Source organism: Calypte anna, chromosome 6 (genome assembly GCF_003957555.1).
Source record: "Calypte anna isolate BGI_N300 chromosome 6, bCalAnn1_v1.p, whole genome shotgun sequence".
In the NCBI taxonomy this organism is placed as follows: Eukaryota; Metazoa; Chordata; class Aves; order Apodiformes; family Trochilidae; genus Calypte; species Calypte anna.
This window is the reverse complement of record NC_044252.1, coordinates 3,648,454-3,675,102: the sequence shown is the minus strand read 5'-3', so window position 1 is coordinate 3,675,102 and position 26,649 is coordinate 3,648,454. Positions and strand designations below refer to the sequence as shown.

Below are 26,649 nucleotides of genomic sequence, written 5' to 3'. Positions count from 1 at the left end.
CTTAATCTATGAGAGAGAAGAATCTCCTCTAATGCCAGGGGCTGCCTAATAACTAATGGAATTGCAAGCTTATATATTGAAGTACAAATTTAAAAAAAAATAAATTGAAACTTAGCTAGAACAGGAACCCTGTAAATAGAAGTGTATGGTGCAAACATGCCTCTTGCTAAGAGGCAGCAGCACAGTGATTGCCTGGGCAGTTAAATCATTTGTTAATTGTGTTTATTAGGATGATATGGACTTGAAAGCACTTGGTTTTGATGTGGCAGAAGGTGTGAATGAACCATACCTCCCTGGAGACTGTGGAATCTTTGTTACCAAAGTAGACAAAGGAAGCATTGCTGATGGCCGGTTAAGGTAGGGTTTGAGTTTGGAAGGTACTTGTTTTTTGGGGATTATAATAAATGAAATATGAGCATAATAACAGTTTTCTGCAGTTTTTCCCATTTTTTTAAGTTTTGGGTTTTGGATTTTTTTTTTTTTTTTTAATATTTGGTCATATGTGTGTTAATAATGTTTGGGAAATTGAGCTGAGAAGACCAATGCCTGAAATTAAACACAATGTGACTTCTCCCTTAAAACTCCCCAGAATTTGAAATGTTCTTTTGCCTGCTTTATTATTCTGTCCTTGAATTTATTTAAAATTTATTTAATAAATAAATTTATTTATTTAATAAAAAAATTATTTCAAATTTGAGAAAGACACAAGCATGAGTTGTTGAGGGAGAGCAGAGCAAGGGATAACGTGAAATCTGTTTCTAGTGTTGACAGCTGTCCAAAGAGTTGCTTTTAAATAAAGAGAAGTCATTACTGATTTGAGGATATATTTTTGTGAGTGAAATGCAGAAGTCCTGCTTGTCATTTAGATGATGTTTAATAGATTTTCAGGCACCAAAAAGTTGAAATATTTAAGGATTAACATGTTGAGCTCAGCTCTGTTGCATCCTTTTTCAAGAATGTTTTTGACACTGACCTGCTTATTTCTGTTTATCCTCAGAGTAAATGATTGGTTACTGAAAATAAATGATGTAGATCTCACCAATAAGGATAAAAAACAAGTTATAAAAGCTGTTCTGAATGGAGGAGGTGTCATTAACATGGTGGTTAGAAGAAGGAAGTCCTTGGGTGGGCGAGTGATAACACCTCTTCACATCAATGTTTCTGGACATAAAGGTAATGGCTCTGCAGGCTGAGTATATACATCTGATATGTGCTTCTTCAGCACATAATGAGTAAACATAAAGGTACACATTCTGAGCCTCTGCTTAAATCCCATTTTAACTGTTAATACCTCCTAGATAGACATTTTTGTTAATATTGTAACAAACTGAGGATGTTCATATTGGTGATAGCTTTATTTTGAAACTAAAGGCTTTATTTTTTGTTCTTTTTTTTTTTTTTTTTTAAACTTAAATCTAGTTAGCTGCCTCTCTGGAGTGTTACTGGTAGTTTAAACAAGACTCTTAATGCACCAGAAAGCTCAGCTCTGGGTGATGATATTAAATTTTGGGATATATCCCTGTTTTCCCCCAGTGTGTTCCTACGTATTTCAAAATATTTTTAGACATAGAAATTCAATTGGTTTGGTATATACATTTCTTCCTCATGCAGGCAGGTCAGACATCCTGTTTGAGCCAAGTTACTTGAATTATAGGAGTAAATTCATGTTTATTTTGTGTATTTCAGATAGTGGGGTCAGTTTAGAAAATGGAGTATTTGTTGCTGCTCTTCTGCCTGGAAGCCCAGCTGCCAAAGAGGGTTCCCTCACTGTGGGAGATAGAATAATTGCTGTAAGTCTTAAGAATGCATTGTCCCTTTTCATTTTTTAATTTATATTGAAGTGTTACCATTTCTATTGCTCTTTAAAATCCCAAAGTTTCCGATTATTTTCCCTATTATACCCTTCTTGTATATTTACAGAATTTTTAGTATCTATTAGTGTGTTTGTTGGCTGAGTGATTAATACCATGTGCAGGTTATTTGCTCTGTTTAGTTCATCAGAGAAATTTTGACAGTCATAGAGTCAGAATGCCAGGTTGGAAGGGACCTCCAGGATCATCCGGTTTAAATATAGTTTAAATGAGATGGCCCAGTATCCTGACAAGCTGAGTCTTAGAACTGTCCAATGCAGGGCAATCCACCACTTCCCTTGGGATATCATTCCAGTGTGGCTTTGTCTTCACATTTATTTAAATATAAATGTATGAATATCTATCTTCACACTTGTTTTATATGTAATACTTGTGATTTTTATACTAAAGAAAGGGCAAGATCAACCAGATGATCTTCAGTGATCTTCTTCTTCAGTGATGTATGCATGCAAAATTAGTGTTTTCCCTTCTTTAAGATGCTCCCCACCTTATACTTTTCATTTTCAGATCTCTTTTTTGGGTTTTTTTGTGTTTAGATCAATGGCATAGCACTAGATAACAAGTCACTCACTGAATGTGAAGCTTTGCTACGGAACTGTAGGGATTCCCTTACTCTGTCACTGATGAAGGTGAGTAGGAGAAGCTAAATAATTTGCAGGGGTTTCTTGACATTACAGAGAATTATTTTGGTTGTTCAGGAAAGAATATATATATTAAGAATATATAAATCATCATGTGGAAATCTGCTAAAGTAAGACCCATATGGATGCCTTTCAATGGTGGTGCCCTGATCAGTTCTTTCCGAAGTAAGGATGCTGTGGCATCTGGTAGGGAATGAAACTTTTTTATTGTTCTTTCCCATTTGTTTGCTGGTCACATGAAGCTGATTCCCAGCACTATCACATTTTTCTTCTTGGTTTCTGCTTCAGAGCTGCAGCAGTTTTGTACCTGAAAGATAAGGTGCCCCCTGAGTACAAAATGTTTGCTTTTAGTCAGGAAGGAGTTTTCTCAGAAAACTCAACTCTGACTGTCATGAGGATTAAGTACAAGACTTTCAGGTTTATTGCTGTAAAAATATTATTCTGGGTTGCTTCTTGAGGATAGAATCTTGTCGTGCTGGGCCTGTCACATGTGCTTTTTGAGTGATACTTCTAGCTCCAGAGAGCTTGAGGCTTTAAGAAAGTAAAAAAAAAAAAATAAATGAAATGCCTGAGGGGAAAATGGCAATGAAAGATGAGTTACTGGCATCATTTAACAGAGACGGAAGTAGAGTGAAGGCCACTTAGCTGCTGGTACAGTGCTGCTGCCACTGTGTGCAGTTCCCTTCTGGAATTGTTCTGAGAATGTTTGAAAAAGTTTTCTAGCTTTATTTTATCTGCAGTTCTGTGCTTTTTGTCTGCAAGGTTTTATTAAACCTTCTCTAACCATACAAATACATGTGCTGGTGTACAACTGGGTATAGGTAAATCAGGAAAGGTGGGATATGATTCATTCTAAGCAGAAATCAGCCATAATAAGATGATCACTTGTGCTTTTTGGTTTTCTTCAGGTTTTTCCTCAGAGCTCATCTTGGAGTGGCCAAAATATATTTGAAAACCTGAAGGATTCTGAAAAACTAACGAACTGCAGGGTGCACACATCAGAGATACAAGCCCAAAATAAAAGAAATCTCAAACTCAACAGCTCAACACAGACTGACATTTTCAACCCAGACATCATGGAGAGCAAGAAGGAGCCAAGTGAGCAGGGCAGTGGCTCCTTTTGTGAGCACAAAGCTTTCCCCAACCCCACGTTACGAGGGGACTCTCACAGGAGCACCGTGCACAGCTGCCACAGTAACTCAGAACACAGCCTCAGCTCCTTCAGCCCGGACACCTATGGGGACCGAGGCTTTGGGGCTGTTGACTTGGACAACAGGAGGCTGCCCTATGAACCTACAGGAGGTGACTGTATGATGGTTGAGGCTGGGTTTGACAAAGGGCACGGAACTAAGCATAGTGGGGGCACCTGGCCTAAAGTGGTGGTTAATATCTCGGCGACGGAAACAGAGAAGTTCTCTGTCTACAGAAAGCCCAAGCAAAGGAAATCTATATTTGATCCTGATACTTTCAAAAGACCACCAACTCCTCCCAAGCTGGAATATCTTTCCTCTAATCAAGTGACAGCCCATTCACCTCAGCCTTCAAAAGCTGAAGTGGCTTCAACTCCCCCAACTCCTCCCAAGAGGAGCGACTCCATCAAGTTTAAACACAAACAGCAGGCAAGCTCTGCATCAGAATCCACAGTAACAACTGGATCACCACCCACCAGCCCAGCCACTGCCCAGGCTCCTGTTGCCTTGGGACTCAAACAGGATTCTGCTCCTCTCAAGGGACGCAGCAGGAACCCAGGGCATTATTATCGGGAGGAGGGCATGGACTGCGCTCATCTCTCCTCAAGAAAATCCTGTGAAGATGACATTGGCTTTCAAAGAGTTGAAGAGCCAGAGATAAAAAGACCAAGACCAAAATCAGCTCCTGCACTGAGGCATAAAATGACCCCCATGCCCATTCCTAATCCTGCACTTCAGGTAGAAACTTGATAAGTTGAAGCACAAAACTAGGAAGGCGTGAGGAAGGTGTATTCTGATGTCATCTTTTGGCACATCTGTGTAAAACCAAAACCCATATAAAACCAAAATCAGATCAAGCTATTGAACACATCTGAATATGTGGTGTGGGTTTAAGTAGGATATCAGGTTGATCCATGAGCACTGATAACTTCCATGCTTCATTACAGTGCCTTGTCATAAGCATCTGTGTTGTCCTGGTTGTAAGTGTAGTAATAAAATCATAGTAAGTGAAGAGTTTCCAGTTGTAACAGGAACACAGGTACAGGGGAACTTAGATGTAAGAACTTTGTTAGCTGGAACAGGGGGCATGGTTTTGGCATGCTTTATTTAAAAGACCCGAAAGGATTGACAAGGCCATATTGCAGATGGTTCTACATACTGCTCTAGTGATATTGAAGATATATAGGTGTTAGTTTGAAGTGAAGAATAAAATTATGTAGTAGAATCATAAAGTCATAATTTCTGGGGTTTTTTAAGGTTATTAGTTATATTAGCTAATTTACATCTCTAGCATTAAATTCAGACAAGGTTCTGTGATTTTTATTTTTCCATCTTTCCTTAATTTCTCCCCCAGTCCTCCCCAAAAATAGGCAGAACTTTGTAACTCTAAAATTGTTGTTGACTAGGCAGCAAAAGTGATACTGACCCTGAAAAGGTGAGCACCATCCACTCTGAAAATGTCTCTCTGGTGGAAACATCTTTGTGCTCTGCAGCCACATCAGGCTGTGTAACAGCAGTGCATGTATTCACTGCTGAGGTAGTGTTTATAATGTTGAATAATATGTATATAGAATGTGCAGTGTAGTTGAGTTTGAATTGGATGGTATCAATTTCCTCAGTTGTGGCTGCAGAGTTAAGTTTATGTGCTTGGCTAAGCTGATAAATTCAAGGCAACATTCATCCCTGAGTAGGAGGTGGCACAATTATTAATACACCCTTGATGGTGATCAAGTTATTGGTTCTAAGAAGGTTCCTCTGCATTTTATACTCTCATTAACACTCCACTTAAATAAAATGCTTTTATCACAAAAAAACTAAGTACCTTCTCAGTAATTACTTTTCAGATATTACATAATTCAGTCTCAAGTTTTGTGTTGTACGTTTCAAGTGTATGAACTCTGCATGCTGAACCCTCAACCTGTAGCTCTCTAACATCACTGTCAGTCTTGCAGCTATTCTCAGGTTTCTTAACTCACCATCATAAACTGATTATATACAGAAGTTGTGATGGTTCCAAAGCCTGAATTACTCTCTTGAAGAGAGGCTTAGAAGAAACACTTGCTTGTTAGCCAGGTCTTCTTTAGGGCACACTACAGCTGTGGTGGCTGAAATAATGGTTGAAATGTCCTGTGAAAACAATATTTTAAAAGATAAACATAACTAAATGCTGGGTGGTTTATGGTGAGGGAAAGTACACCAGTGAAGCTGCAAACAGTTGCCTAAAAGAGAAATAATAATAATAATAAAATAATAAATGATTAAATATTAATATTAAATAAAATATTAAAATAAAAGTAGAAGTAATAAAGAAAATGGATCATGATGAAGGAAGGGGCAGTAGTGAATAGCATCACTGAAAGATAAAAGTTGAAGGAGCACTGTGCTGGCCAGCATATTCTGGAATAGAAGTTTAAAAGTTGCTTACTTCCTACTAATCTTGGCTATTTAATTAATTTATTTCTGAATCCCTGACTTCCTTTAATCAAGTCTGTGTCTTTTTTTTTCGTAGGGGCAGAAATATGCTCCAGCTAGTGAGGAGCATCTGTCTCCAGATCTTCAGGAATGGGCTCCCTATTCCCCCAAACGCTCCGCGAGGCACAGCGATGGCTTTGCCCCTGCTGCCTTGTATGCTGGTGGCATGTCAGCTGGTGAGTGACACAGCTCAGCTACTTCCTAGGAATCACCACGTTTTTCCATGTTGGAAATAGAAATTGGCTTAATTGTGATAAGTGTGATTAAGTGTGGTGATAACCCCAGGTGTTTCTCTGCAGGGCTGTGCACAATTGGTTATGTACTGAAGGATGAGTGTGCTTAAAAGGACTGTTTGAGTAATAAGTTTCTTAAATAAATAGTGAGATATTGTAATTTCAAGTCACAGGGGACACTAAAAGTGGGAGTCTTTGAGGCCACAGAAGAGGAACAAGAGTCATCTTAGCTGCAGCCACTTCAAGCACCAAAAATGTGTATTCTTGTCAGATGACTGTTCAGAAAAAAATGCAGAGTTTCTGTTGCTATATTAAGAAGACTGATACATGAAAGCACCTAAAATCTTTTAGTTACCAGTGCATATTAAAATGATATACTGTGAATGAGATAGTAAAACTGTGTACTTCATTTCCTTGGTTTTCTAATCCACTTTATTCCTGACTTATTACAAATTTTTAATCTGCTTTGTAAATATGGATGTGTTAATTAAAATGTGTCACATGGTGCTGAACTTATATGCTAATTTTTTTATTTATATGTACATGCTCACAGATACAAACGTTACAAATGCAATTATACAAATTTTTAATATATTTAAATGGTTTTTGTATGCTACTGATGTTGATAAGAGTATGTTTTTACCATCTTGAGCAGGTACTGTGCCAAGAAGCTTAGCACCATGCCCTGCAGTGACTGCTGTCATGAGGAATCCAATCTATACTGCCTGGAGCCATAGGGTTCACACCAGCAATTGCCCATCAGTTGCCAGCCAAATATGCCATCAGCATCTGCATCCCAGGTATTTTGCAATTCAGATCTCCTTAAATTTTTCTTTTCATTGGGAAGAAATGGCTTCTGGTGGGGGTTTTGTACAGTGCAGACTGAAACACTCTGTGTTGTTTTTACCCAAGGTTCTCAAAAGCATGATTGCACACAAGTGATGTGCCAGTTGCTTTCATGTCTTTTAATATCCAATGGACTGGGTTTCCCTCTGTTCCACTGGCTGATATTGACAAAAAAATGTTTTGTTTTGTTTTAATGAACTAATATATGAAGTTTTTACTTGTCCTTGCCAAAACAAATAAAGCCTTCCCCCTTTTTTATAGCTCTTCAGGCTCATTTTGCCTCTGACTTTTCCTTAATTCATAAACTGATGAGAGGTTTGAAACAATCTTGAGACAAGCTTGAAACAACTGAGAAATGGGAAGGAGAGGAACATTCATTTATTTCAGTAAACCAAACTTTTTATTGGCCAGTTGATTTGCTGGGGTGTCTTGCCCAGGTCTAACTGTTCCCCATTCTCCTCTTTTTCCTGATGTAGTTCCCAGCATCAAGGTCGCCTGAGTTTGGACCTGAGTCATAAACACTCCAGTGACTACTCTGAAAATTCCCGTGCAAGAGCATCTCATGGCTCCAATTCCTTACCATCCAGTGCCAGACTTGGTAACTACCTTCCCTGATTTATTTCCTTTAGGACTCCAATATGCTGGGAGACAAAAAATAAATGGGAAATTCCTTAAGTGCCTGCATTATGGATTATTATAGCCATTATTTTTCATGGCTATCAAACACTAAAGGCTTCCTGTGTGTTCCTTTGGGTTCAGTTTTTTTGTGATCTTGTGACTGAAGGAATTCCCTGGAAGTAGCTGTATTTAATTCATTCTTTACAGTCTCTTTAAAATGATGTGTGTTAGTGAGTGATTTTCCTTTCTATGCCTGTTACTGTTAGAAATTACCCTTATAAAGATGGAAGGCCCAGTGAAAGTACTTGTGAGGTTGAGTGAGGTAGAAAGGAGAAAACAACAGAAAAAATCATTGGTCTTAATGTAAATTGTGCTATTGGAAGGTAAATTATATTTGAGTTTACTTGATAACAAAAAAGATGCTTATCCTAGTAATACCAAAGCAAATGCATGCTTTGTGCCAATGGCATTTTAACATTCCAAAATTAAAAAACTTCAGTGTAACTTGTTTGTACATGTTTGTGTTCTTGTGTTCCATCAATGAGTGGTAGGTGAATCTGAATAGAGCACAGCAGCTTTGTAACCACAGCAAAAAAAAAAAAATGGTATAAAGACTTTACAACCAGTGTCCAAAAATTACATATTCATCCTGTCAGAAATGCCTCTAGGAAAGTCCAGTGGATTCTTAGTAAAAAAGGTGTTAGATTCCTGTTCAGACTTCAAGTTTCATTTAATGGAAAAAAATATTCAAAATATTTTGCATGAATGCTGGATACATACTGTATAGCTGCATTCTGTTTATCCTGTGTAATCATGACAATTTAAAAGAAATAAGATATACATAATATATATCAGGGTAATCATCAAGGTTTGTACATAAATTCAGAAGCTATTTTAATGCTTAGGGAAGAAGTAGAATCTAAATGTCCTTTTTTTGTACAATATAGTAGCTTTTACTTTGCAACTCTTATGTTTTTTGTTGTAAAAATAGGTTCTTCAAGTAACTTGCAATACAGAACAGAAAGAATTAAGATCCCTTTAACACCAAGATATCCAAGGTCCATGATGGGCTCTGACAGAGGTGAAGTATTTCATAAGTTGTTTTAGTGGTATTATTTTCACTAATACTTCTTCCAAAGCCTTTGTGGTTGTCTATTGTTTTGTGCCAAAATCTAAACATGACAGTTTTATTAAGGCTTCAAATTTTGCCATAGAATGGTAAAAAACCCTGAAACTTTGTAACCAAAGTTGATTTTCTATCAGTTGACTCTAGGATATGGTACAAGAAGAAGTGGACAAATAAAAAGAATAAGCATTGCTGTATGTCTTAATTTTAATTTTCTTTTAGAATGATGCCTTAACTTTAACACTGACATGATCTGCATTGCTTTTTTGATTCATCAGGTACATTATTTTGTATTTTATTGTATTACTGAATATCAACTTATTTTTAAATTCTATGAAAGTATTTTAGTGCTTAACTCAAAATTTCTTGGTGGAGGATATTTAAAGACATAAATCTTAATCTAAATACCAGTTGGAGTCCTGAGAGCTGTAGGATTCAGAGTTGGGCAGTAAATGGTAACTCTTTGCTGCTGAGTGTTTCTGGTTTTGTTCAGTAAATTAACCACCAGGTACAACCAGGGAAGAGATGCAAATTAAGTAATGCCAAATTAGTTTGAAATTGCAGAGCTTTACTGTCTATATATATGATCCATGCTGGCGTTTTGTTGGTTTTTTTTACCTGTTTCATAATATATCACCCATCCAAGAAAAAGGGTAAGACACAAATATTTTAAACAAAAATAAGCTTGCTTCTTACATTTGTATTTTACTTATTCTTTCCTGGGCTTTTCTTATTTTTAACTGGGCATTGCTAAGTGTTTTCAGACACTTGCAGTGTAGCTTCTCTGTAATGATCCATGCTGGGGTTTTGTTGGTTTTTACCTGCTTCATAAAACATCACCCATCCAAGAAAAAGGGTAAGACACCAGTATTTTAAACAAAAATAAGCTTGCTTATTACATTTTGATTTTACTTATCCTTTCCTGGGTTTTGGTTTTTTAACTCTGCATTGCTAAGTGTTTTCAGACACTTGCAGTGTAGCTTCTCTGTAATGATCCATGCTGGGGTTTTGTTGGTTTTTATCTGCTTCATAAAACACCCCCCACCCAAGAAAAAGGGTAAGACACCAGTATTTTAAACAAAAATAAGCTTGCTTCTTACATTTTGATTTTACTTATCCTTTCCTGGCTTTTGTTATTTTTAACTCTGCATTGCTAAGTGTTTTCAGACACTTGCAGCGTAGCTTCTCTGTAACCTCTCCTCTCTGTTGGGAGTTTTATTCATGCATTACCTACAGCAGGTCTGACATGAAATCATGAGAAACAGTAAGTCTGCTTGTCTGAAATATGAATTACCAGCTCTCCCAAAGTTTCTTACACAGCCAGCAGAGTGCTGCTGAGCAGTCAGTCCCCTTTCCCATCTCAGATGTGTGTGGAGTATTCCCCTGGGGGCAAATGTCCAAATTATGCCACATGAAGGCTACTAAAACCCAACTGCTGTTTTTTTCCATAGGCTCCTTGTCCCACTCTGAATGTAGCAGTCCCAGCTTGATAACCCCTCCACAGTCACCACTGAATTTGGAAACATCTTCCTTTGCCAGTAGCCAGTCTCAGAACTCCCTTTCTACATTACCCAGGATTTCCATTAGCCCAGTATCAATTGGAGAACGTAGGAAAGATAGGTAAGGTCCTCATGTGGTTTGCTTTTTAATATAAATGTGTCTGAGGAAATGTACTTTATTTTATTGGGCTGAATGAATGTAGATGTTTCATTTAAATGACTACTATGTAGGTGTAGGGGTGCATCTGTTGTTTGGTTTTATTTTCTTGACAAAATTTGTTGGGGATCTTTGTGTGCTTTTTGTCCTTCAAAACCAAAGAGGAGATTACTGAGTTTAGAAAAATAAGGCATTTCATAAGGGTTTTGTTTATTCAGATTACTGGTTGTCAGATTAATAATTATTAGATAAACACCAAACAGGAGTGGTCTCAACTGAAATACACCCCTGCAGCTGCAAGTCTGTACTCAGGAAAACAGAGAAAATTAAGACCTAGTGATATCTGGTAGCTAAATATCAGGTGTCTTAGTGTAGTGGAATATGTGCTCTGACCACTGTGCCTTGAATCAGTTTAGGCAGATAAAATGAAAAATGGATGACATAACTGTGCAAGAATGTATCTGTATGTACAGATGCAATTTTACTCCTCTGACTGATCCCTTGGGCTGTTCCTAGACTGCTACGAGCAGTTATATTAAGTATATGTGTAGCTACTTGCAGAATTTTAACCTGATATGATAGCTTTCTTCAAGAATGTCTAATATCTCAAGATGGAGATTCTCAAGATAAACTGCCTGTGGTATCAATCTTGGATATATCATCTGGCTAGACTGAATAAAAAATAGTTTGCTTTGAACTCAAAGCACTGAACAGTAAGAAAAATCTGAATCAGGTATTTATTTACATCAAGGCAACAGTGCCAAATGCCTGGGACTCCAAAGAATCTGTGATGTGTTGGAGTAGATTACGTGTGTGTGGAGCTTAAGGTCCCTTTGTATTGCTTGGCTTATGCATAAGAACTGATGTGAATGGTTAAGTAATAAGGATGTTCTGTATTCTAAGTTTTCTGGAAGTAATAAAAAATTATTAATAAATGTTGTATGAAGCTTTTGTTTCATTTAAAGTATCAGTAACTAAGTTATAACAAAACTTTATAGTGTGTATGCTGTGTAAAAAGGGCAGTGTTACTTTGACAGAGAAAGGAAAGAGGTTGTTGTGAAATTTTATTTTTTCTTGCTTCAGTGTGACTTCTCTACTTTGTGTACTCTGTGTTCTCATGTAAATGTTCCTCTGATTGTCACTTGCAAATTCAGTCTCAGGTTTTCTGTGCTGTTTCACTTGTCTGCTGATGTACAATGTTCAGCTGGAAAATCTAGGCTTTCCACACCCCTCTACCTTGGTGTTATTTTAAGCTGCGGTCTGAACTGACTTTCTAAAAATCCTAAAATTGTAAGTTTTGTTTTTAAAAGCAAGCAAACAAACAGTTCTTCATTTGGGAGAGCAGATAATTTAAGTCCATCCTCAGTAAACGTTTGAAGGTGCTTAGATAGCATTTTAAATGCTTATTCCTACAGAATGCAAATAACTTGCTTGGGCTTTTCCCAGATAATAATAATACAGAAGGAAACCAAGTAATGCTGTTGTTTGTTCTGTTGGTTTTAATATAAAGAAAAGATCTTATCAATTAAGACACTTTTCTAGGCAGTGTTTAGTGATTCTGTCAGGCAGTCTGAATGTTATATGAGTGCACTTGATTTTAATAACACTGCTGATCAAGACAACTTGTTATAATTTATAATTTCATTTTACTTGGATTCTCTACAACATACATGCATTGCTACTGACCTTTCAGTGTATTTACTAGAATTCTGAGATGTGATCCTTTGCAATTCATGTTATTTTTTCTGATTACAATCCCAAAATAAACAAAACAAGTTTAAAAACACATGTGGTAGATGGAAAACCAGAAAAGAACAAGAAATAAAGATCAGAAGGGTGTAAGTTTTGTTTATAATGAGGTCACATTCCTTGTTGAATTTTGTAATATTAAGAACCTTCATATAATAGCATAATACTGTAGTTTACATACTCCTAATGAGTACAAATTAAAAAAAAAAACCAACCTTAAATTAGTGTTTATAAGAGGACTGGGTTCAGGACTACCTTCATCTTAGCAGCCAGTTTCTAGCCTGTATGGCAGAATTAGCTGGCAAACTAGTATGCCCCTGTTGCAAAAGTCTATCACATAGTTCCATTTGAAGACTATGGCAAAAATCATAATTTATGAAATGAGATTTTTGTCCCCCACATCCAACTCTTTCCAAAAATACCTTTCCTCAGCCTGGCTCACATTAGGAGCAGTGAGTAAAGTCCAGGGAACTCACCTGGTCTCATAGCAGCACAATTGAAGTAGTTCAAGCCCTTGGCACAATTTAGATATATGATGTGTAGTGGTGTGTTTGGAAAGAAAACTTCCAAATAATGTAAATAAATAATGTAAATGAAGCTTAATTCTAATAAAATTAGAAATACAACCCACCTCATACCCAAGCACAAGTTCAGCTGCTACTACCTGGTGATGCCTTTTGCTGTATGGGGGTTATTAAGTTGTTAGTAACATGAAGTAGCACTTCTAGAAGGCTACAATATACACACCATGATGGGACCATCCCTGTTTGTTCAGGTGGATTTTCCTCTCCAAATTACTTGGGAGAGGAAAGAAGATTATCAGGGTTGTCTGGGGTTTGTTTTGTATAAACCATTCTCTTGTTATACTGACGAGTGTCTTACTGCTGTGTGTCTTTTTCTAAGTGTTCTTTTCTTCTCAAATCTTCTACATCTTTCAGATATCTGTTCCGTAATAGGTCTTTTCTGAGAATCCCTGTGGCTCCTAGGCCTAGGTTCTCCTCACTAAGGAGTTTGAGGTTGGCCTGATATAAGGTTGTCCTTCTCCAGCAGCTTTGTGCACTTTGTGCTGTTGTCCATGTCTGGATAATTGCCCTGAGAAGAATTTGCATGGTAATTGTAATGCTACCATGCAAACTGCTGTCTTTTATTGGCTTGAGTTTGCAAATGCTTAATTTTCATTACTAATTTTTTATTTCTCCTTGCATACAGATATGAAATCTGTTACTTGTGCATTGTTGTCCTTTGCTTTCCCACCCTATGATTTATGATGTTTCTTTTCACTGGCAATCAAGACTTCCCAGTATTTGTAACATACCTTTTTTGGAATATGATTTGTAAATGACATATTATATACAGTGGTTCAGTTACTTTTATATAATATGCCTCTGGAAGCTTCTTTCCTACAGGCTTCACCATCATACTGTTGAGAATTCATATTTCCCATAATGTTTGAGAGCAGTCATGTTACCTGGTCTACATTTACCTCTGCCACTGTACATTGCATGGTGTTAAAGGAATGCATTTAAAACAGTGAATTTGTTTCAAGTAACTGTTTAAACTTATTTTATTATTACTATTCCAAGTATTGCATGTAACTGATGTAATGGTTCAAGTGCTGTTTTGCCCAAATCAGTTTTATCTGTCTCCTCTAAAAGGCCCTACATGGAAGAGCCACGGCATGTTAAAGTGCAGAAGGGTTCTGAGCCACTGGGGATTTCCATTGTGAGTGGAGAAAATGGTGGAATATTTGTCTCTAAAGTCACAAGTGGGAGCATTGCCCATCAAGCTGGCCTTGAGTATGGTGATCAGCTACTAGAGGTAATTTTTTGCTACTCCTGGGGCTTAATGAATCAGTTCGTGTGACTCCAGCTGTGACTCCCTTCCCCAGAAGAATATTTTGTGTGCTGTCAGGTGAAGAAAAGGTATTTACTCTGTATTGTAGTATTCCAATAATTGTGATTATTGTTGGGTTTTGTATCTTGTCCTGGTAGACCTGCATTGTGTCTTTGTTAGAATGAAATTTGAAGCTACCTAGGTGGGGACTCCAAACAAAACTCCTCTCTGATAAGGGGAGTGAATATGCAAGCAGCTGGTTTGTACTGAGTGTCATGTTACTGCTGTTGTGCCACATCTTTACCTGAGATATACCTGGTTTAAAAAAAAACCCAACCTCTTGTAGTCTTTAGATGAGCTACAGTCAAGTTTTTTGCCTACTGTACTAGAGAAAGATGTGAAGCAGCATTTTGTAAGTGTGTACAGATGACAGCACAGTGGGGCTGAGTGGATCACAGATCTGAATTATCTTTAAATCTGGAATTTATTCACATCGGTGGTCTGAGTCAATCTGTATTTCATCTGTGATAGCAAATCATAGCAGCTCAGAATATGTATGTCTTTCAAAAGGAAAAATACTTTGGAACAGGTTACCAGGTATTTTAAAACTGCAGTGATTCTTTCCAGGGAGTAAACCCTAGTAATGATTGTACAGCAGCACTGACACCTTTGATTTGCCCCAGAAGAAATCAGTCAGCATGGAGACATTAAAGTAGTTAGGAGCCTAAAAAGATGATTTTGCTCCCTTCCATCTGAAAACTTGACATCCAGGTTTGTGCATTTTTTTCCCCAGTTTAATGGAATAAATTTGAGGAATGCCACAGAGCAACAGGCTCGATTAATCATTGGGCAGCAGTGTGACACCATCACCATTCTGGCTCAGTATAATCCCCATATGTATCAGCTTGGCAATCACTCACGATCAAGGTAAGGCTGATTAGACTTGGAAAAAAAACCTGCCCTCTGGTCCATGCACTTATCTAGCTAGTAGATAACTTCTGTACAGGTAATATGTTTGCAAACACCAGCACATTTGTGCTGATAAGAAGTATGATTGCTTAGAAAAGTAATGTGTAAACACATGCTTCCCCAAAAAAAAAAAAAAAAAATCCTTGGTACACCTGGTTTATTTCTTATTTGGGTGTAATCCTCAGAGACATGAGGCTAAAGCCAAAGATGACTTCTTCCCCAGGTTATGAGAGTCTAGTAGTTCACATAATTTTTTTTTTGTTAAATATTTGAAGTTTCCAAACACTAATTAAAGAAGGAGTATGACCCAGTGAAATTGCCCATTCCATTTTGATGCACTCTTATGCTTCAAAACTGAGCTTTGCCTTCCTCTTAGCCTTATGGTGAAAATATATTAGTTGGCATGAGATTATATTTTTTCCCCCCTTCCCTTACTTTATACTTGATTTACAGCCACATTAAAAGTGTTGTCTGGGTGGAAAATGTTCTGCATTTTTGAAAAACTTAACCAGGAGACTTTTATTCTTTTTTTTTTTTTTTTTTTCCCTCTTAGTTCTCGCCTGGAACCTGTAAGTAATCATTCCACCCCTCAAGGCAGTGGAGCTGCAACTCCTGACAATCATTCTGTCATTGACACTGTGAGTGAACAGGATGAAGGGACAATGACACCCCCATCCAAACAAACCACACCAACCACCAGTCCCCGCAACTCCTTAAGGTACAGAGTAAAGTTTTTTTTCCTTAAAGTAAAAAAAAATAATAAATAGGGTGAGCGTGGAGGGTACTGAGAAAAAAGAAATGTACTTCTGTGGATGCTGGATCTGGTTGAAATAAGTCAGCAGAAAAGTGGACCTGAGGATAAAAGTACCTGACTCCTTTTGGTAGAGGAGGTGTGCAAGGAGTGAGGAAAACTTGCTACAAAATAAAGGTCTGCAAGGAACAGGATGTTTGTCTCCTAAGGCTGTATCTGCAGGTGATCTATTATTGAAAAATAATGATATAAATATGTATTAATCAGGTGTCTAGTTGATTGTAATCGATGCAAGTTTTTAAACAGAAGTCCATGTGCTATTCCTCTCTGTCCAAAGGGGCCCTGTGGACACCAACAAAAGGACCCCTGAACCTAGGATTGTTGTTGTCAAAAAATCCCAAGTGGATCTTGGGATCCAGATCTGTGGTGGAAACCTGTATGGAATATTTGTCTCAGATGTGGATGATGACAGCCCAGCTAAAGGACCTGATGGGCTCATCTTGGGTGACATGATACTTGAGGTAAGGTAGGAAGTCTGATGAAGTGGCTAAGAGGGTATAAAGAGAGCTGCAGAAAGAATGATGCTGTCTCACAATGGGGGATGTCTTGGTAATCTTGAGTTCCTGCCACAAAAAATGGGGTGGGAATGGTGAGGATGCACAGCTTTGATTCTGCCTGTGACATCTGAAGAGCTGGGTGATGGGGAGCTGGGGGGCTGCCACTGCTGAGAGCACAAATAACCCAGAAGTTTGAAGGAGTAATGCATCTGTCCTTGGGAGCCCAGACCTGCTCTCTTTATCTAAATAGGAAGCTTTGAATCCAGTTGCTGTGCACAGGAGAAAGGCAAGGGTGTGAAAGATTGCAAAACAGAACAATATTGATCTTATCTCTATGAAATTCTAATCAGAAGCTTAGGGAAAGCATGCAATATATCTGTGACTCTGCTTTCTAGAGCTGAAATGAGAATATTTATCAACTTGGCAGTCCTGTGAAGTTGACAAATACATGTGTGTTGATGAGCTTTGCAGCTAGAACTGGGCATGGAGACTGAGCACTGAGACTCTCCCATTGCTCCTCCAGTACCCAGGTGGAGATTTGGCTTTGTAATTGTGGTTTTAACTTCTCTCAGAGCACTTACTTTCCTTAAAAATATTGTGTTCTTTCCAGTGGGGATTTCATGATTCTCAGTTTTCCCTTTCAAAGCTATTTAAAGAAGAGCAGACTCTCTCTCATGGTGCATCTTGGCAGTGTTCACTTAGGTTTCTTTTTTTTTTTTATTTTAATTACTCCCATATCTAAATCTCCTGCTATCCATTTTAAGGTGCTAACTATACTAGAGTTAGGTGGAAAGATTTACATCTATATGGAACCTGCCAGTGGGAAAACCAAGCTAATTTTGTACCTTTTTCAAACTCCTCTCAGTCTATTACCTATTAAGATAGAATTTCACACCTAAGGCTTTCTGTGTTTTGCAGTATGGGTCCATTGATATGCGGAATAAAACAGCTGAGGAAGCTTACCTTGAGATGTTAAAGCCTGGAGAGAACATCAAAATAAAGACTCAGTACAGAATAGAAGAGTTCAATAAGATAAAAGAGCTTCCTGGAGATGGATTCTATATCAGGTATTTGAGTGTGACTGGTAATGACAGCATAAGGATGCCATTATCCCAATATGCCATCCCTATTAGGATAATATGGAGATTACATCAGTTTTACAGCATTTTTAAAACTCAGACCTAGTCCCAGGTATTCTCTGGCAGTGAGTACACTACTTATAGCACAGTAAGTCTTCACCTTTCAGTGTAAATTTGTGTGCTCTTGAAATGTGGGTTATGCCACTAATCTGTTAATTTATTTCCAAAAAAGTACTCACCTGCTTTCCTTGAGTTGATGGAAATAGTTGGGATTTCTGTCTTCCTTTCCAGAGCACTCTATGACCGTCTGGCAGAGGTAGAACAGGATTTAAGCTTCAAGAAGGATGACATCTTGTATGTGGATGACACTCTGCCCCAGGGAAACTTTGGTTGCTGGATGGCTTGGCAGCTGGATGAGAATGCCCAGAAGCTGGAAAGAGGACAGATTCCAAGTAAATATATGTAAGTGACCTCAGGGACAGAAGTTACCTTGTAGTCTTTAAATGTCTGGCTAGTGAGATGTGGGATCAAAGATTTGTTTCTTTCTGGAAGATATTAAGTCATAAATATGTCAATTTTGGACAGGTTTTAGTAACATGGAATTGCATGCAGTGCTCAATTAAGTTGGTTTTAATGCTACCAAATGGTATGGTACAGAATAAAGTAACAGAAGTCAGAGAAACCACAGGAAGGGTTACCCTTTAATCTCCAAGGTTATCACAGTCATTCTGGGGAAGCATCAATGGTTTTAGTTGTCTGGAAATAGCAACATAATTTTAAGATTTTGTATCCACCACAATCTCATCATGTTGGGGGAAGCAGTTAAGAGGAGCATTTAATATAACATTATATAATAAAGTTATGTAATATATATAATATATAATATAACATTCTAATATAACAATATTAAATAGTTATAATTATAATATATATGGTTATAATATAACTACATATTTATATTGTCACCTTAGGGATTAAAATATTTTTTTTCCATTTTAAGATGATAATTTTTTTGGTTTCTATCTGTTCTAATAGTTTTCCCTTACTGTCGTGACTCAGAATTCATCCTGACAGTGTGTGGAAGTACAACACAGACAGACCCATACACATCATTGGTACTTGTTACTGGTGGATGGATAGCAAAACCAACTACATTTTACATGTGTTATGGGGCCTAAATAGTTGTGCTCACACAAAATAAAACTGCATACAGTGAAACTGTTATCACTGTTTGTGAGGAAGATACCTGGGATAAGGCTTTTCAATAAAATATATTTCCAATATATTCCAGAAGCATTGTAAAAATAAAAATAAAATTAAAACAATGTTAAAAAAGCTATGTTTAAATTCCAACCAGTAAGCCTGTTTCATTATAGGATGGATCAGGAATTCTACAGGAGACACAGCATGTCTGAGGCTAAAGATGAAAACAGCTCATCTAAGACCTTGTCAGCAGCAGCAAGGAGATCATTCTTCAGAAGGAAGCATAAACACAAGAGAAGTGGTTCCAAAGATGGAAAGGATTTATTGGCTCTTGATACAATCAGTACAGACTCAATTCCTTTCTTGGATGGCAAGTACTTTTGTTGTACTTGGAAGGGGGTTGCCATTCCTTCTCTTTCATTTTTAAACAGCTGCACCATGACACAACAAATAATGTTGTGTTCTGCTTGGTCTGAAGAGAAATGGTGATCAAATGTCCCATCTCATACATTATTTTAGTAACAATCTGTATGAAATAAGTGTTTCAGTTTGCTGTGTGTTTTTTGGTTTGGTTTTTTTTGATAGTTGATTCCTCGAGCTGTCAGGATTAATGTTTCATTTGCAGAGAGAGATTGAGTTTTGATGGGTGGTTTTAATCTTCCTTTGAACTATTCAATTTCTGTCCACGTTGCTTAGTCTAGCCAGAAGTCCTGGGAACCATTTAAAAGTTTGCACTTCTATTTCTTAAAAAAATCATGTCAGTTACAGTGCTTGTTTTCTTGGAAGAACCCAACAAACTAAAGCAAAGAAACCAAATATCATCTCTTTTTTAAATTTTTAGGAAAAAATATTAATAAATGGTTTTAAAGTTTAGGTGAGGGTGGGAGAAACTCCAGGTTCAATTAGGAAAATGTCTATTTGAAGCTGTCAGGTGGAAAAAAATAACAATTGTGGCTAGTGAGGGCTTTTTATACTTGTCAAAGCCCTTACCTGTTGCAAAGGAATTGTTTTCATAATTACTGTTGGGGTGCTTCTGCTATTCTGAGGAATACCAGGAAAATAACTTCTGTTTTTATAAATAAATCTTGTGTGTGTCTAGATTCCTCAAGCCTGGCATATCAGCGTGTGCAGAAAGTGGACTGTACCTCTCCTAGGCCTGTCCTGATCCTAGGACCTTTACTTGATGCTGTGAAAGATATGTTGGTCAAAGAATCCCCAGGAAAATTCTGCAGGTGTCCTCTTGGTAAGTAGGCACATGGAAACAGTTCATTCTTGCTTGGAATAGGTGGTAGTGGCATCTAGAGAAGTGAATTAAATGGTAGAACAAGTGTGAGGAAAAAAAAAAAAAAAACAACTAAATAATTTGAAGATATTTTTTGGTAGCTGTGTTTGGTGCTTTGGGGAGTAGTAATGAGCAGGGTTCTCTTCTGATTGTGTGAAACAGAGGTGATGAAAGCTTCCCAACAAGCCATTGAACGGGGTGTGAAGGATTGCCTCTTTATTGATTATAAAAGGAGGAGTGGACACTTCGATGTGACAACTGTAGCTTCAATAAAGGAGATAACAGAGAAGGTGAGTTACTCAGTGCTGGAAGCCTTGATACAGTTTGCAGTGTAAGGTCAGAGTATGTTGGGGGGTGGCAATGATGTTAGCCTCATCATCCTGTAAGGCAGTCAGAGAATTGGCCCTCAGGCTGCTGAGTAAAATAAAAGTTACCTTGCTTTGGCATGAAGCTTTTTAAAGATTATTTGATGCAAGTTCACCTTTGTAGAAACTAGGAATGTTTGTGTTATTTTACAGTATCAGTAAATAAATGTATAAATAATAATTCTGTAGATTCCTCCTTGCTACACCACTCAAACTAGGATTTAGATATTTAACTATTTCATTTAATGCAGTCATATAGAACATAAACATCATAATAATCCTGGAGGCAGCTGTTAATTAAAACCTGTACATTGCTTATAGTTTTCTGTCCAACCACACAGAGTCTTGCTACTTTAATCCTTTGCCTTTGGTTATGATTTCTGAAAGAGAAAATGCATATGAATATTAAAATTTGGAAAATAAGTATTGCATGGATTTCAATCTGAGCTTTCATTAGTTCTTAAATTACTTTTATTTGTATCAATGCCTGCTTTTTGGTACTAAAAATGGAATTTCTTGCATTTTTTCACCATCTGTCTTTGGTTAGAAATTCTTTGGGGGCTGACTGCTCCTTAGCCCCAAGATGCTGAACGAGTAGCAAAATTCTGTCGGGTTGGTGTGATTTAAGCAGGGGAAGAAGTGGGGGATTTGCATGTGTGCTTGTGCTCTTTAACTGAATGAGTGTTTTGCATTTACATTTGATCTTAGGATTGTCATTGTCTGCTTGACATCGCTCCTCATGCCATCGAACGGCTCCACAGTGTTCATATCTACCCTATTGTCATTTTTATTCGCTACAAAAATGCTAAACAAATCAAGTAAGTCTGCTGAGGGGTCTAGTTCAGGGATGTTTGTTGTAGTTTAAAATGAGCTTGTTGCCTGGATTGTTTCTTTCATCCTTGTCACCTTAAATCTCTTCAAAACGTGGAGATTAATCCTCAGAAAAAGAGCTGTGGGGTAAATGGTCTGAGCTTCATTTTGGTTGCATGGCCAAGAGTGAATCTTGCAAAGAAATAAAATAATGGAGACCAAAATGTGTGCTGCAGGAGGCACTTGGGTCTTTCCTGCACAGCTGGGTGTTAAATTGCAAGGTATGGATGAGGATGATGTGGTGACTGGGACAAAGAGCTGCTCTTTATCTTCAGTAGGGCCAAGCATGTGGATGCAGTGCCAGCTGATTCCTAAAACTCTGCTTCCCCACCTCCATCCTCCACTGAAAACATCCAGGGAAGCCCCATTGTGCCATGCAGTGTTATAAAGAACGTGGTCCTCTTGGGCCAAACTTTTTCAATAACTGGGATTTTCCTGCTTCAATATAGCCAGGAAGAGAACAGAGTTACCCCAGTCCTTCCCCTAATATTTGGGGAAAGTTTCACACGTTTTGATAGATGGGTTTGGCAAGGAGTGACATCGCCTCACAAATTGAGCATTAAGAAATAGTCTAGCTGAAAGATCTTACCCTTGTGCTACCTTCATTTTGAAAGCTGAAGACTTGATCTGTAGGTAAATTTGGTGCCTCTTTATTAAAGAAGTGTCACCACTTCCAGGTAGAAGCAAGACCTCAAGCAACATGCTTTTATTTCATTACCACTGTAGGATCATGGGCTTGAAGTGATAAATGGAAGTGTCATATCTTGAGCCCCTTTGGGGAGAGGATGGTGACCATCACAGCTGTTTCTTCTTGTTGTTTTGGAAAGTGTCAGCAATTGAACCAGACAAGCAGGATTTCCAGCAGTCATTAAAATCAGATGCAGTGACATATTGTCTCTGTCTGTTAGTAGCAGCAATTTTTTTTCTTGAGCAGCCTTTTAATACAGCAAAGGCTCTGTTGGCTTTCTCTGAAATGCTACACAGCAGCTCTAAGTTAGTTTAGTAGTGATATTTTTTTATTCTTTGTAGAATAAAATCGTGCTGCTTTTCTCACTGCTGTAAGAAGCTGTGCTCATATTGTTTCAGTACCTATCTATGTAAACACAGGAGTTGAGTATAAAATCTGTTTTCTTGAAGAGAGAATCCCCCACTGGGGACCCCAAGTGAGATCTGAAGTGTGTTGCAAGCCTTGATTGGATTTTTTTTTTTTTTAATTTCATTTCTACCATTTTGTATTGCTTGATATTTTACTTTACTTCCAACAGCTTGTATCATAGAGAAACAGCCATCCCAAAAATAAGGATGACACAGGAAAGAAATATTAGTTTTGTTCAATGCTTTTAATACTTCAGGCCCTTGGAAAAGCAGTACTTTTGAGCCCAGTTTTGTGTAGGGCATAGTGAAATGTATATGGAAAGATGATCTGATTCACAGGAGCTAGAAAAATGATATTGTTTCTTCCTCAACCCCTTCCCAGTATCTGAGATTTTAAAGGAATACTCTCTTGGTCTGAGAGCAAATACATTTGTTAGCATGGAAATGAATCTGATGTCTCTGGTGATACTGCTGCAACACAGTAGATGGCACTCTATGCATGGAATTATGCTTGCAAATTAATTAGCCTTTCACAGTAGTGGAGGGAACGATTTCAAATCCCTTAACAAGAGGAAATTTACTCTTCTTCACAGTTTTTCTTTTTTTCTTTCATTTTTTTTTTTGCAGAGAGCAAAAAGACCCAATCTTCCTGAGGGACAAAGTCACACAAAAACATTCCAAAGAACAGTTTGAGACAGCTCAAAAAATAGAACAAGAGTATAGCAAATACTTTACAGGTCAGTATTTAATCAAAATTTCACTAGGAACACCGTGGCAATTTGATCCATTTCTATTGTAATTCCAGATTCTGTGTCCCTGCAAAGAGTCCTTTTGATTTTGTTGCTTTATCCATTCTGCCAAATTCATGCTCTGGTGCTTTATTTTACTGGGAGAGGAAAATTGATAAGTCCCAACCCCTGCCTTTATGCATCTTTGTTTCAGCATGTTATGAATCTTAACAACTGAAGATATTCTGAAAATGCTTTATTACAAGCCAGTAGCACTGAAAGTATGGTCAAGGTGGTTTGGAACCATATTGTCTGTTTTATACCGTGTCAGGAATATAAGTTGGTTTATGATTGCAAAAATCATGCTAAACAAACCAACAAAAACCCCTAACCCTATGGTGTAAATTTATGAGTGATTTGTGAGGCAAATTTTAAATGTTTTAAGAAAAGAGAAAAAAATTGACAGAGGTTTCCTGAGCACACTTCGTAATCTGGAGCAATTAAATTGAACTGCAGAGGCCTTTTGGATATCATGAAGTGTAATATATGAATCTTGGAGTGTAATTAAGACTGAGCTGGTGTCCAAACTGCATTGACACTTCAGCTTGTTGTAATCAGGATTTTGTGCCTGAAATAAACTTTGTATTGGCTTTTTGGACATGTGAAGCTGTCTGACCCATCATCTCAGACCTGAGCTCTGTAGCAGTTTCATGAAGTACTTTTTTGACTCTTTCCAGTTGGCTTTTTATCCTGAGTTATGAGCAATGTGTGACCTGAGTCCCTTTGCTCACTGCTCTTTGTCACCTTAGTTGGATCCTGTGAGTTGCAGTGTTCTGTATCCAAACTCACCTGGCATCCTTAACCATAGGATCCACTGCAGGGTCAAGTCATCATTTACATGAGATCAAATTCTTCTTTTAAAAATAGAATAAGCCTTATAAAGCTTTCTATATTTCCATCACTGGTGGCAGCTGAGGCCAGAGGCTTTGCTGTCATATTTCTCAAGTTATGAAGTTCCTCACTTGTTAAGTCTAAAAGCTGATACCTTCTCCTCTCCCATGCTGCTGTTGGCATTTGACTTTTTATGACTGATGCTTAGCAAGGGCAGAATGCAAGGTGTTTTTTTTTCTTTTGAATTGAATGTTAAATTGATTTTTTTTTTTATCTTTTAAATTGATTTTCAAGGAGTAACTTGCTGCTGGCCTTTTGTTCCTTGAGTCCTGAAGTGCAGTTGGCAATAAGAACTGGAGGAGCAACCGCTGCTCTGTTTTATTTAATTCAGTGATCTGTGAGCTGCCTCATAATTTACTTCTAATATTTGTAAATAGTGTCCAGTTGCTACAACTATAGTCTCTGTGTATATTACCACGTAAATATAAAACTCTTAACACCACATGCTGAAGAGAGGAGGTTTATTATAGCAGGTTCTGACCATCTTTAGACTTAAACTTTGCCACCTGATGCCTCTGAAAATAGTACTTGGAGGCTTCTAAGAAAACAGTTGTCTTAGTTGATTATAGCCATCAGTTCTGTGACTCCCCTGGACTGCTTTAAGAGCCAGCAGGAGAAACTGTGTATTGAATGCTTGACCTCTTTGCCCTGTTTATTCTTTTCCTCATTTTAATAGTCATGCACCTGGCAAATCCTGCATTGGGTAGATGAATTCTCATCTCTTGAACACACCCTTTGCAGAAAAAGGCAGAAGGCTTTGCAATTAGTCCTCATTGCTTCTTCCAGTCTCAGTGGTGTCTGTGTGGTTTCTTTTTTTCTCCAGGCGTTGTCCAGGGAGGAGCCCTTTCAAGCATTTGCACTCAGATTATGACAACTGTTGATCAAGAACAAAACAAAGTCCTGTGGATCCCAGCTGGCCCCCTGTAGCTCCCCTTGGCTGTGAAACTCCTTTGCAGATGTAAATAACCAACTAACTCTCTATCCAACGGGCTCTGTCCTTTTCTGTCTGTAAGGATCTCCACAAGTGGTTTCTGCTTGATGAAGGGGGCACGATAACACTGAACACTCAAAGGACCTGGTGAGGGATGTGGGAAGGGGTGGATCACTTCCCCAGACTTGTCTCCTACATCCTATGTCTCCACAGGAGAGGTTCTCCCCAGGGGTGGTGACCTCCGTGTGCTTGGCCACGAGAAATGAGTTGAACAATGCTGCAAAACCCTGTAGAACAACACGTTTACAAAAAAAAACCTTTTCAAAGTATTTGGTTGTTGCTGTTTACTTGAATGTCTTTTGTTTTGGTGGTTTTTGTTTTGTTTTGGTTTATTTTGTTTTTAAGCTCTGTGTCCTTTCACTTAATGAGGTGACTCTCCAAAAAGGAGTGGAATTTCCAAAGATGAGCCAACGGTTTGTGTGCCATGTGAACTCTTTTGTTCCAGTTTCCACCAGTTCTGAGGATGTTGTTGACTGGACAACCAGGTGGTAACGTGGGATGGAACTGGTACTTCTTGGGAGTAAGCTCAGAAGGAAGTACACTCCTCTACAGGGCAGACCACTGTTTGTCTCCTCTCACTGCTTGTCTGTCAAAGCTCCCTTGTCTTCTGCATGAATCTACTATTTAAATGTCACGATGTATCTGAGCATCACGTGTGTTGAGAAATAATAATTTTGGGTTGTTGGGCCTGGGTTAAGTACTGGTGGGGAAAGGAGTCAGAAGCCAGGCCTGGCGTGCTGTGTTCTGTCCCTTGTAGAGACTGTAAATACAGAAAGCTTCTGTCGGTGCAATTTTGCAGGGTAATTCTTAAGCTTTGTACTTCAGTGTGTAGCATTCACATAGATTGTTTTTATTTAAGAGCAGCCCCACTTTTAGGGCTTTGATTAAAAGCCTGTAGAAAGGTACTAAATTGTTGAGTGTTTTCACTGACAAAAAAATAAGCGAGCCTTTAGTTTTGGTTGCAAAACCTATTTACCTGTTGTACCAGACCCCATTGTATCAGTTCCCTTTTTGGTTTTTTGCACTTCTGATTCTCTGTTCCTAACACAGGTTTTGTACCTGTCTCTCCTGTCTCTTGTGCCATGTTTCTTGGGTACTGTATTTTAATTGGTATCAAAATGTCCTGCGAGTAGAACTGCTTCTCCATCACTGTTGCTGACATTTCATGGGCTAGGGTTTCTAGTTTTACATTACAGGCTGTGGTTTTGCTTCTGTTTGCAGCTTTTTTAATTAAAAAAAAAATTAAAAAAAAAAAAAGGGATTCTTCTTGCACAGTTTGTCAAAGAAAGATCTGGTCCTAAATTTAAAGTCCTGTTTTACAGATACTATTTTATAGTTCAAAATGCTTTATGTAGTATTTATGTAGTTATATACTATATAGAGAGAGTGTTTTGAACTATAATACCTATAAATATATATATATAGTATTTTATATAGTATTATACCATACTATTATAATACTGTGTATATATATAAATTTAAAAATAGGCAAATGGTATGGGTGAATTACTAGTCCAAGTAGTTCTCATGGTGAGGGACAGCAGCTGTTATTTTGTTTATCTCATTTTTTCTT

The 26,649-nt window shown here is 37.8% G+C and overlaps 1 protein-coding gene across 1 annotated transcript in view; it reads left to right on the top strand.

Annotated features, from left to right (window-relative positions):
- The window catches only part of DLG5 (discs large MAGUK scaffold protein 5), a 95,586-nt gene extending 69,361 nt beyond the window's left edge, over positions 1-26,225 (top strand). Inside the window, exons 12-33 of the mRNA XM_030453594.1 lie at positions 230-357; positions 998-1,173; positions 1,687-1,790; positions 2,408-2,500; positions 3,421-4,440; positions 6,212-6,350; positions 7,063-7,207; positions 7,730-7,851; positions 8,863-8,952; positions 10,449-10,617; positions 14,058-14,220; positions 15,029-15,162; positions 15,758-15,922; positions 16,293-16,476; positions 17,431-17,579; positions 17,883-18,053; positions 18,968-19,164; positions 19,894-20,037; positions 20,239-20,366; positions 21,150-21,259; positions 23,034-23,143; positions 24,909-26,225. Coding sequence (XP_030309454.1) covers positions 230-357; positions 998-1,173; positions 1,687-1,790; positions 2,408-2,500; positions 3,421-4,440; positions 6,212-6,350; positions 7,063-7,207; positions 7,730-7,851; positions 8,863-8,952; positions 10,449-10,617; positions 14,058-14,220; positions 15,029-15,162; positions 15,758-15,922; positions 16,293-16,476; positions 17,431-17,579; positions 17,883-18,053; positions 18,968-19,164; positions 19,894-20,037; positions 20,239-20,366; positions 21,150-21,259; positions 23,034-23,143; positions 24,909-25,012 — 3,945 coding nt within the window. The 3' untranslated portion in view covers positions 25,013-26,225. The remainder of the gene's footprint in view (positions 1-229; positions 358-997; positions 1,174-1,686; positions 1,791-2,407; positions 2,501-3,420; positions 4,441-6,211; positions 6,351-7,062; positions 7,208-7,729; positions 7,852-8,862; positions 8,953-10,448; positions 10,618-14,057; positions 14,221-15,028; positions 15,163-15,757; positions 15,923-16,292; positions 16,477-17,430; positions 17,580-17,882; positions 18,054-18,967; positions 19,165-19,893; positions 20,038-20,238; positions 20,367-21,149; positions 21,260-23,033; positions 23,144-24,908) is intronic.
- The last annotated feature ends 424 nt before the right edge of the window (positions 26,226-26,649 follow it).